Raw genomic sequence first — 12,704 nt, 5'->3', positions numbered from 1 at the left:
TTATCACTCTTGCTGCATTATTTCTAAATAAAGACTTAAAATTTGTGGGTGCTTAAGGGTCAAAGCTGTATAACTGAGAGGAGACCTCCACATAGCCTTTAAAGGAATGCAGAGAACCGACCAGGGCTTCTGACCTAATGTCCAATCCTCACCTTCTCGTGCTGCACCCTGTTGGGTATCTACTTGGATACTGAACGGACAAGGATGGGCTGGCAATTTGGGATTTAGCCAACCAAATTGTTTTCTTATTGGTTAAACCAAAATATAGAATGATGGTACAACATGACAAAATTTCATGCCGGCTGGGGCGTCGCCCGGTTAAACAAGGCCCCCGTTGTTTTCGCCAGGGAACCAGGGCGAACAGCGAAAAGTCAGCTACTGGAACAAATCTGAAAACAAACCCCAACTCAACATCACCAGAGTTAAAGATTGGTACTATCAACGTAAGAAGCCTGAATGGCAAAGAAATGGAGCTAGCTGAGGAATTAGATAAGTACCATATCGACATAATAGGGGTGACTGAAACAAAAAAGACCAAAACTGGTGAGATCTTTCTGAGCAATAAATACAAAATGTTATATTCAGGCAATGACAATCAAGGAAAAGAAGGAGTAGCCATAGTATTCAACACAAAATACAAGGCTAATCTTCTTGAATGGCGGTCAGTCTCAAGTAGAGTAATGTGGGCAAATATGAGAATGGGAAACTGGACAATGAGACTTATTTGTTCCTATGGCCCCACAGAAGGTTCTACTAAGGTAGAAGTGGAGGAATTTTTTGAGGCTTTAGAAAAAGCAACTGACACAATGAAAAAGGAAAAGTTGGTCCTTGTTGGGGATCTAAATAGCAGAATAGGAAATGATTGTGAGACATACAAAAATATTTTGGGAAAATTTGGAGAAAAGAGCAAAGCTAATAATAATGGCAAAATATCTGTTGGATTTCTGCTCAGGATATGGATTGGTTATTACTAACACCATGTTCCAACATAAAAATGTGCACAAATTCACATGGAGAGAAGAGGCTAGGAATAAGAAAAGTCTCATTGACTATGTTATTGTTGATAGTGATGTTTTCTCCCTGGTGCAGGACACCAGAGTGTACAGAGGATTTGAAATTGGAAGTGATCACTATTTAGTCTTGAGCAGGATAAAATTGAATTTCATATTGAAAAGAATGACATGTAAGAAAGTTTTAAAGCGAATAAAAGTTGAGCAGCTCTCAGATGTGAACTGTAGACTAAAATACACAAAGATTATTGAAGATAAAATGAAAGAGTTTGAGAACAGTAACCAAACCTTGGAGATTCAGTGGCAAACTCTGAAGAAAACATTGATTGATTCTGCCAGAGAGACATGTGGCGAGGTTGTCTGCAAGGATAAAAAAAATCAGAACTCCTTAGTGGACACAGGAAGTTAAAGAGGCAGTGAAGGAAAAGAAGAAAGCATATCAAAAGTTCCTGTCAAATAAGTCAGCTTGTGCTCTTAGAGAAAACAGAGACAAATGCAAGAATGCTAAACAGTGCGTAAAACTAGCTAAACAAAAGTCATGGGAGGACTTTGGCAAGAATATAGAAAGTAAATATCAAGAAGGTGGCAAAATATTCTGGAGGTTGTTGAAGAAGCTTAGGAATGGAGGAAAGAGTGCTGTAAAATCAGTTAGAGATGATAAAGGTGACATGAAAATGGAAGAGAAAGATATCCTTGAAGTATGGAGTAATTATTTTGAAAAACTGCTAAATGAAACAAGCAGTGATGACATCCCAGTGTTAAAAAACACTGACCAGGCATGCAGTCAGGAATACATATCCATACTTGAAGTAGAAAAAGCCATCAAAGGCTTGAAATGTGAAAAGGCAGCTGGAGTAGATGATATTCGACCAGAAATGCTGAAGTATTTTGGTATAAGAGTCTTACAGTGGCTGCACTGCATAGTTCAGAAAGCCTGGACAGAGGGACGAATTCCTGATGATTGGAGTAGAGCTCTCATAGTACCCATATATAAAAAAGGAAATAAAACTGAATGTGAGAATTACAGAGGTATTTCCCTACTGAGTGTTCCTGGCAAGATCTATGCAAGTATACTTGAGAAACGGTTGAGAAGAATTGTGGAAGAAAAGCTTGGTGAAGAACAAGCAGGATTCAGGCCAAATAGAAGCTGTCAGGATCAGATCTTCACTTTACGACAAATAGTTGAGAAAGCATGGGAATATAACAGAGATCTGTATTTAAGTTTTGTCGATTTGGAAAAGGCATATGACAAGGTGCCAAAAGAGAAGCTATTCAATACGTTGCAGTTATATGGTGATGGTGTCAATGGAGCATTATATCAAGCAATACTTAGTCTTTATTTGAGTTGTAAGTCAGCAGTTAGAATTGAAGGAAGTACAGGAAGATGGTTTAATGCTAAATCTGGTGTGAGACAAGGGTGTATATTATCCCCTCTGTTATTCATTATCTATATGGATCACATTATGAAGGAAAGTGGTATTAAACATGATATCAAAATTGGAGATGTTAATGTCAGCTCTTTGCTTTATGCAGATGATGTTATACTTCTAAATAAATCCGCTACAAGTCTGCAAGATTCTGTGACTAAATTGAATAACTGTTGTAATAGATATGGTATGTAGGTCAGCAATAAAAAGACAAAGACAATGAAAATAGGCAGAATCATTGAAAATGTCAACTGTGTTGTGAATGGAGAACCTGTGGAACAAGTAAAACATTTCAACTACTTAGGCACGATTTTTATTGAAGATGGTAAATTAAATATAGAAATAGACAACAGAATCAGCAAAGCTGGTATGGTGGGAAGTCAATTGAATAAATTCATATGGAATAAGAGAGAAATTAGTCGGAAAACACTAAATTAGCTGTATACAAGACAGTGTTCAAACCAGTTTTAACTTATGGATCTGAGAGCTGGATCAGAAGTAAAACACTTGACCAAAGACTAGAGACTGCAGATATGAGAGTCCTGAGAAAGATTATAGGCGTGAACAGATGGCATCAATGGCAATATCATATTAAAAATGAGGATATTAGGAAAGAACTTGACATTGTCAGCATCCAGGAATGCGTTAGCAGAGCTAATCTCAGGTGGTATGGTCACCTAAACAGAATGGGCGAGGAAAGATTAGCAAAACAAGTGTTCTCTGCCAGGTTGGCAGCAAAACGACCCGAGGAAGGCCAAGATATAGGTGGATTGATACGGTTCAAAGTGCCTTAGACGATAGAAATATAAGATCTGATAATGTTGGAGTCTTGACAAGTAACAGACTGATTTGGAGGAAAATTGTAGATAGGAAGTTAGTAATGATATAATTTTTTCACGTAGTACTATCATATCCTGTACACCCCTTGTGGGTACATGGCAGGAATTTGATGATGATGACGATGAAATTTGTAATCTGAAGTTACAAATTTAATTATTTAAATTTGTAACTTTAGATCATTTATACTTTTTTTAAAAAAAGTTTTGTACAAGCATATGTTTGATGCACTTCTTGATTTATTATTTGTTGCTGATTAGTCACAGTTAAAAAAACATTTTCTCAAAAAAACAAAATGATTTTTAAGTATGGACGATAAAGGTACATTTCTATGCCAGCCGTTTTTTTTTTTTTTTTTTTTTTTTTTTCATATAAGCTTACAAAAAGAAAACACATTAATTAGCACTGCCCATTAACAAAAGACAGCTGGGTAAACATTCTTTAGTTATCTCTTCCCGTGTATCATTACACTATGTTTCAGGATATTTATCCTGAAACACCACAACAAAACAACTCAGTAGACTCTCACCTTACGTAGAAGTAGTGGGGGGGGGGGGGGGGGGGACAATCCATACGAGAGTTGTTCGACATTATACAAATGCCAAGTGGATTGACCTCTGAGACTTCTTTGACTCATTCTCTTGGTTGGATTATTGCCATGCAGTGACATTAACGTGTCATTGCATGAAATACTTCTGAATAGTAAATTTTACTTAATTTTTACTTATAATTTTTACTTTTATATAGAAATTGGAAATGCACAGCATAGGTGAAAAGTGCAAGCCTCACTTTGTGAAGATTATAATGGAAGTTTTGCTCTTGATATCCGAAATTAGCAAGAAATTTCTGAAGGTAAATGTTCAGATTATTAAAAAAAAATAATAATAATAAAATTCCTTGAGTATTTGAATATTTTGTATGATCAATGTATTTGATATTAATAATTTATTCAGAATGAATGTTATTTCAGTATTTCTGTTGTGTTATACTCAGAATTACATTATTATTGTCCATCTAGGACGGCAACAGTACGAATGCCATGACTTACTCAGGTTCATGTTTATACCTTGATAGTACATATCCAGTCAACTCTCACTATCCAATATAACAAACTTTCTGTGTACCCTACAAGTTTGCTGTTAGAGGTGGGGGGGGGGGGGGGGGACTGAAGCATTCAAAGAAAAACAAAACTTCTTAGACTGTGGCTGTGGACAAATTACCAGGAAGTCCCTTAGTTAGCCTATCCTCCAGCTAAAACATCCTAATTCTTTATAAGTTGCATAACCTCACTGTTTGTATAACTATTGCTAAGGCTGTTCCATATATTTTCATCTCTAACATTAAAAAATGAACTTGTTCATTGTTCTCTCTTCTTTGCTATCTTTTTATTTATGCTATCCAGTAGACTTTGGTTTAGCCAAGTGCAACAGAATCCTGCTTTGTTCTTTATATGTGCCCTAAATCTCCTTTCAATCTCCTGAGAGGGTAAATAAATTGGTTTAATTACAGCTAACCAACCAGTTATCCTAATTAACATGATACAATCCTTCCATGCTGTTAGTAAATCTTCTCTGTATACTTTTGATTCTCCTCTTGGCATCCATTAAAAACCTAGATAAGTAAAGGTGTGAACTATGTATAGTCCAGTGTTGTCTGACCAGAGACTTACATGGTGGTATCGTGACTTCTTATTTCCTACAAAGTAATCTTCTTTTAATTTAACTACAGTCTGTTGGGTTTATGCTAGTGATCTTACTGAACTGATTCCTAAACTTAATTTTCTTGTCAATCAAAATTCCCAAATTCCTATGTTCATTAACTTTTCTTAAGTCTATCCATTCAACTTTTATCCTTCTAATGTTATTTTATTATCACATAAACTTGCATTGCTTCATATGAGAGCAAAATTTTAAACTTAATATTTGGACCTAAAATATATTCCTTATATTCATTCAAACACCTCTTACTTTCTGTAGTTTCTGTGTCAGCTCTCTGATAATCCACACTTTAATTTCACTATTTTAGAAGTTAATTCATTTTCAATAATCTCCTTAGCAGGGCAAGCCTTCATGTTTTCTATTTCACTACTCTTCTTAGCATTGTTTCTTGTGTGTTTATGTAACATATAAATATAATAATCACTACAGAAAAGCTACCTGGAGCTTCTTTGTAGTTGATATGACATAAGAGAAACTTAAGGACCTACAGATAGCTGAAACGGGCACTGTATAGATATTATAGTGAGATCGAAAATTTAAGGGGGGGGAAAAAAGGCTGTTATTAAGTTTTAATAACATTCCACTTACTCACTGCTGTGCGAAAGAAAAATTTAACTCTTATCCCCTTTCTTAACTGTGGACAAACTTAACTTCCATGGACTTCCCTGTGTTCTCTCCCCACCTTTTACAACATCATTCGACAGTCTGTAGTCCACATAATCTCAGTCTGTTCTTATAATCTACATTCCATAATCCTGATATAATCTTTGTAGCTTTCTGCAGCTTCTTTATAATTCCGATTTGGTCTCCTTGGAACCCAGGAGACCAAATCGGAGCACAGTAGTCCAGGTGCAGTCATATTGAGGCCTTCTAAAGAACAAAATAAGGTTTGTTTTATCATCACAATTGTCCTCTGAGTTGTGTTTGCAATTTTTGCTATGTGACTGTTGAACTTCAAATTCTTATCCACCATAATGCCAAGATCCCTGGCCTCATCAGTTTCTTGTAGCATAACCCCACTACTATAATATGCCATTGGAAATCTGTCATGCTAAGTGCATAACTTTACACTTATTAACATTGAACTGTTATCATTGCGCAAGTTTCTAGTGTCTATTGAAATTATTCTGTAAGTGCTGGACATCTGGAGCATCCCTGATAGCCCTGTGTCAGCAAAGCTCAACATCTCTTCATTTGTTTGCTGATGTCAATGATGCAATGGCCACCTCAAATGTGGCAGATTCACACCCACCATATACCAGTTTGATACCTATCTGTCACCAATCTGTTTATTCAAGTCAAGAGTTATTCTGAACACATATTTTCCAGTGTTCGGAATATTATGCAACAACTGATTTTATAATACTGATTTCATGTGGTATCCTGTCAAATGCTTTAGCAAAATCCAACGGTATCATGGTATATCCATTCCCTTTAGTAAACTCATGCTGTTCCTTGCAGAGTATAGTTTTTCTGCCAACTATACTCTGCGATTTTAGATAATATGCGAGTTTTTACCATATTATCTAAAATTTTCACCACCTTCCAGAGATACTGATAGGTCGGTAGTTAGACAACACTTTTTTTATACCACCCTTGTACAATGCAGCTATCATACATTCTTTCCTTTCCTGTGGTATCTTTGCTGATTAGACTCAAGTTATACAAACATGTCAAAGGCCAATTTGGCTGAACATTACTTTAGCATATGTGCTGATATTACATCTGTCCCTATTGCTGGATTCTTATCCAGATTATGCAACAGCTGTTAAAACTCATTTTCATGCACTTCTATCTCTTCATCCAATGGAGTAGTAGCACAGTGCACCATGTTACATTCACTTGGCTTATATTATATTATAGTTACATTATTATAACTTCTCCCAAATTGCCTTTGCCTGAGAGAAGGTACACCTATGTTACTAAATTTTAAAAGGAGTTTGCAGGTGCTGAAAGTTTTGGAAACACTGGTCAAGATTATTATTATGCTTGCCAGAAGACTGCCTTTGCTTTTCCAAGAGGAGAAGAAAAACATCCCCTTTTAAGATGAAATTTGATCAGATAGTGTATGTATGTAAGATAGACCACAAGAACCAGTAATTACTCAGAAAACAAAACATTTTATTTTGTCTTATGCTGATTAGTTATGTTGTTCATATTAGCTTGATGGATTCCTCTTATTTTTCTATATTATTTAGTCAGCAGTTCATTAAAGAATTAATTTTTATTATTTTTTTATTACCATTATAGAATCCTCTTAAAGAATATGATAAATTATTCAGTATACTTGAGCAAATCGAAACAGAACCTCTTACAAAATCAAATAGAACATTTAAGAGTCTAGCAAGGAGATTGCAAATTCGTTTGGGAGTGTAAGTAGCTATTTAATTTTAATACCTGTTGAAAGAAATGTATATTTCTCAATTGCTGTTATTTAAGATATTGTTATTTCATTTTTTTTTTATTACCATTATAGAATCCTCTTAAAGAATATGATAAATTATTCAGTATACTTGAGCAAATCGAAACAGAAACTGTTACAAAATCAATAAAAGAAATGTATATTTCTCAATTGCTGTTATTTGAGATATTGTTATTATCACAGTGAGAGCTGTTGTAAAATCTCTTATGGTGAAACAAAGAAAATTTTTTTTCACCTATATCGATTTTACATCGGTCATAAAATATCTAAAAAGTGTATATAACCTGCTTTAATGTATTGAACTTTGTATTATATTGTGAAAATAACTGAATGTAGAACTACAAGTATATGTAACTAAAAGGATTAAACAGGATTATGCTAGTGAGCTGGAGGTCAACAATAATCTCTAAGGTCACTGAAATATAGGAGTTTTGCCTCCGAGACCTAAAGTAAGCATAGGTGACGTCAGGGTGCTTCCAGAAAATCCGGGAAGTTTGGATGGTAAGACAAGGGATGTCGAATGATATAAAAGGCCGTGATTGGTGGGCGAAAAGGCTTTTTTTTTTTTTTTTTTCCTGGAGTCTTGGGAGGAGAGGAGCAGGCAGTTGTCCAGATCTTAGGAATTTCGCTGGTAGGTAACCCTAGTGCGGGGGGGGGGGGGGGGGGTCAGGAGAGGCTGTATTCGAAGGAACCTTCTGGGATGTTCTTCAACGCAAAAGTACCGACCCGTGTGCATGCTGATATGCTGCAACTGGAGCAGTTCCTAACATCGCCGAAGAACTGTATTACTTTTCCAAGAGAGAGAACTTACAAGACGACAACTGTTGAATAGCACCCGATCGCAGCCGTTTTGCAAGAATGAGGAAGGAACTAGCAGAACTCACCAATACCCCTCAAAAACTCTAGGACTTTACAAGATATTGAGAGCTAGTAAGTAGATTTCTCTATGTTAATGCCCAAGATTATTTGTGTAGATAATCGATGTTAGTCCTGTTTAATCAATTGTAGTATGTAGCAAAGAAGTTAGAGAGCCGAGCATTAGTCTGTATGTGCATAAATGAATGGTGTAAGTTTGTATATTGCTTGTGTTAACTAACGCAAAGAAAGTGTTACATATATTTTGTCTTAAATTCTATAAAATTGAATGCAAGGCTTTGTGTGCTTAGGACCTTTCACTAGTTAAATAAGTTGAGTGTGAGATTTCTTTGTTCAATGTCTCAAGTGATTAGCTTTACTTCATAAATTGTGATTCAAGCACGTGATATGCCCATTGCTGTTTGTAAAATATTTGTCTTAGTTAAAATAAACATGTTTAGTTTGTAAAAGCTTGCCTGATCTTTGTTATCCAGTGCACTGTCTCACAACAAACTAATCAGGCGTATGTGACCAAGGTAAAGTAATCGCCACAACTGTACAATTCAGAGTTGCTTGAGATTAATGAACAAAGAGATCTTATATGTGCTTAGCAGATATATTCTCATGTTTGTAAGGAATAAAAAATTTACATAGTCCTTGATGGCACAGTCGTTAACTAATATAAATTTTTCAAGGACTATTAAACATGAGCATTAGCATTCTAAATTGAGGATTTCCCCTTAAATAGAGGTTTTTCCTTATTTCTTGACACTAGAACGTATAAAGGTATACCTTATGATGTTGAGAGGGAGGGGGAATAAGTTAAGTGGATTTTTTATTTTTATTTTGTACTTTTCAAATGTATTTTTTATGTCTGGAAACTGTGCTCTAGAAAGCATCCATGGTGGAAATATTTCAAGCCTTCGGTGAAGAGAGTAGTTGTCTCACTCAACAAGGCTGACTATTTTTTCAGCATGAAACTGTTGATTAAAGAACAGTTTTCTTCAGTTTATTAGTTCCCTAATTTAATTGTTCTGACTTCTGGGGGAAACAGTCCTGATCCAGTTAGTTTCTATATCTTTCCTACCATTTTTTATCCATTGTGTGTGTGTGTGTGTGTGTGTGTGTGTGTGTGTGTGCTGGGGGGGGGGGGGAATAGTCACTTTTTTTTTTTTTTTTTTTTTTAAATAAATTCAAGAACCCTGATCTTTTTATGGGTCTTTTTCTTGCCATTTTTGCTTCATTGCTTGTTTTTACTAATCTTTCATTTTCTTCATATCTTGTCAATAATATCTTGAATATCAGCACTGCAAAATTCCTTTTTAACATCATTTTAAATATATGACAAAACAAAATATAGCTTTAACAATAGAAGCGTGGCTGTTTTTTATTTTGTTTGTTTTATTTACTGGTCCAAATTTGTCATATTTTGATCTTTTTATTGTTAATTTTCACACCATATTTATTTCAGAAGTTATTTTATGTAGTTTGACTAGTAGCAGATTTAAGAAGATGACATAGGGTTTAATATCCCTTTCTTATTTAACAGTGGAATTTTACAGGAGAGTTTAGTGATAAAAAGACTGGATTTATTAATTGTTGAAAGTTTTAAAGTAATAATTATATGTTAAATACAAATTTTGAAAAACTCAGATAAACCGTTTGAGTGTTAACAATCAAAGAATGAAGAGCCTGTGAGGCATGTGCGACCTGACTTCTTGAACTGCTTGAAAAGTTGAACTCATTTATCTAATACGATAAATGAGTAGACAGATAAGAGATCTAATCATTGACTTCCAGACGTAACTTAAGTTGAGGCTTGTTTTTTTGGAGGAAGCTGTGTGAGTGAATGACAGTGATGGCTTCTTTAATACATTGTGAAAGGAAGTCTTCTTCAATAAGCAAATCCTGATTTATCTTCCTTTTTTATGTACCATGTCATTGAGCTGTTCCTTTCTCATTTCAAGGCATCTGCATATGTGACATTTGTACCCCAAGAGCAAGGAGTCCTGTAAACACTTGAATGTTTATAGAAGAGGTTTACTGTCTTTTGAAAATCCAAGGAACTTATGTATAGTTTGGAATGACTTATAGGCAATTCCAATGTTATGACTTAATTAGTAGGTTAGCAATTTCAAAGAACTTGTGTTTCTGATCACTCAGTAATGAATATTTGGGGAGCACTCCCTAAAACCTGCTATTTTCTGTATTGTATTTTCTAATCTTCCTCTACACCAAAATCCTGATTAATTATAGAGGCTTCATTTCCATCCCATGTGTTGGAAATCTCTTCATCAAAATTGCTGCCTTACGTAAGTCATAATATCAGAGTTACCAACCAAACCATATGTAGTCTCCATAAGACAGTAACCCCCCCCCCCTTTCTATAAACAACTAGGTGCTTATAGAATTGCTGGTTCTTGTGGTTTATCTTACATACACTATCTGATCAAAAATATCTGGTTGTATCCCTTTGTAGTATTGGATATGGTTATATACATCACAATCATGGCTCATACTGTTATAAAAGGAAGCATATGGTCTTGTAGTCTTTATAGACAAACATTAACAGTAAAACAGGACATTCTGTAGAGTTCAGTGTGAAAGAAGTGTGCATCTGGCGAAACTGGTCTGTTTTTTGTATGGTTATTATATTTCAACAACTAATAAACCCTGTCCTTTTTATCATCATCGCTTTCCTTAATCACAGTCTGAGATTATAAATAAAAGTAATGAAGAGGAAAAAAAACTTGTCTTCCAGCTGATACACTCAGTCTTTAACAAAGCTATACTTCAACTAGTTATGGCTTATTTTAGGAAGTGTTGGTGTTGGAAAAATTCTTACATATTTCCAATATTGATGCAAAAAATACTTATGTCAAATTTAATCTTACTATTGATCCAGGGTTAAATTAGGACTGACACATTATTAACAAAATGGTTTTATTTTTCTTGACTTGCAGTTGATCAGTATTTATCAAAACATTCTCCCTCTCATTTACAGTATTTTCTCCATTTTCTATGGATTATATGGCAGTTGATATATAAATATTGAATGAGTAAATCACAATAATCCAATCATGTAAATTTATTATTAATTATTCCAGAGTTCCTGCCCAGAAAGGTAAGAAGAGGCCTCCTTTGGAACCTGAAATAGAGCCACCTACTAAAAAGATACATTGTAATAGTTATGATAATAATCACACCACAGCAGTTTTATCCCCTGTCAAGTCTCATTCTCCTCCCTCCTCATTATCATCTAATTCAGATTCGGGAGAATGAATCATCTGTTGCATTGTAAATTTCTGTGTACAGAGAGTAAATATTTTTTAATTTTATTGAGACTGAGTTTTCTCTTTTTCTGTTGTAACACTCACATACACGTTAGTCTAATATTACTTTAGTGGAAGAGTGATTTAGAAATGGATCTTCTTCACTGGATAATGGTAATTTTATTTAATTATGAAATGAGGATTTTTTTTTTTTTTAATGAAACCAACTAACTGAAAATTTTAAAGTGAAATAAAATAGATTCCCATGCATGATACATTTGTTTTCTAGTCTGGGGGGGGGGGGGGGGAACTGGTGGTGGTATGCAACCTCCAAAGAGAATCAAATTACAGACTTCCTTATGATTTTTTAAGAATAAAAATGTGGGTGGCTTTGGCTTTTATCATGTTATTACCCTGCTCTGCCATTAATCCCGCCCCCTACCCTCTATATTAAGCACCTGTTTGTGGTGGAGGGGACCTCCCAGTGATAGTACAGGCCCTATTCATTCCTATTCTTGCACTATGCTTTTCTTCCCATATGTTTTGTTCTACTTCTCCCGAGTCTTTTTTACTATCCTATCTTTCAAATGACCATCACTGGCATCCAACACCTTGCAACAGTGTTTATTCCTTTAATAACTTATATATGCTTCTACATGGCCTTTTTTTTTTTTTTTTTTTTTTTTTTTTTAATTAAATCCACAGACATTCGGATGAGTTACAAAAACTCACTTCTGGATTCTCTCCACCACTTAATCCCTGTGGAATTCAGGTGATCAGATCTGTGCACATAATAGTCCAGATGTGGCCTTATTTAAAGCCTTCTAAAAGAGAATAATAACCTCCTCATCCCTGCTAGTCAGTATGTTCTTCAACAACCATGTAATCTTGATGAGCTGTTTTGACTACCTTTGCAGTATGTCCTTTAAGCTTCACCCTGCCCACAATCACTCCTAAATTCCTTGCCTAATCAATTTCCTGCAGTTTAATTCTACCAATATAGTTTTTGATTTGATATCTTTCCAAAGAAGAGATCAAAGTCAAGTGCATCATCTTACACTTGATAAAATTTAACTGGCAGCCATTTTCCTTTGTCCATACTGCGAGTCTATTTACAAACCATCCTTCACATCCTGCAAGGTTTCTACATCTTTAATAATTAA

The 12,704-nt window shown here is 34.9% G+C and overlaps 1 protein-coding gene across 1 annotated transcript in view; it reads left to right on the top strand.

The window, feature by feature from the left end:
* Positions 1-11,607, top strand: part of Mybbp1A (MYB binding protein 1a) — a 226,321-nt gene extending 214,714 nt beyond the window's left edge. The window contains exons 29-31 of the mRNA XM_090400474.1: positions 4,022-4,126; positions 7,243-7,364; positions 11,377-11,607. Coding sequence (XP_090256600.1) covers positions 4,022-4,126; positions 7,243-7,364; positions 11,377-11,551 — 402 coding nt within the window. The 3' untranslated portion in view covers positions 11,552-11,607. The remainder of the gene's footprint in view (positions 1-4,021; positions 4,127-7,242; positions 7,365-11,376) is intronic.
* Positions 11,608-12,704: the final 1,097 nt, after the last annotated feature.

This window comes from Typopeltis vanoorti, chromosome 11, assembly GCF_054136105.1.
Source record: "Typopeltis vanoorti isolate ZY-2024b chromosome 11, IOZ_Tvanoo_1.0, whole genome shotgun sequence".
Lineage (NCBI taxonomy): Eukaryota > Metazoa > Arthropoda > Arachnida > Uropygi > Thelyphonidae > Typopeltis > Typopeltis vanoorti.
This window is presented reverse-complemented; position numbering and strand designations above follow the sequence as displayed.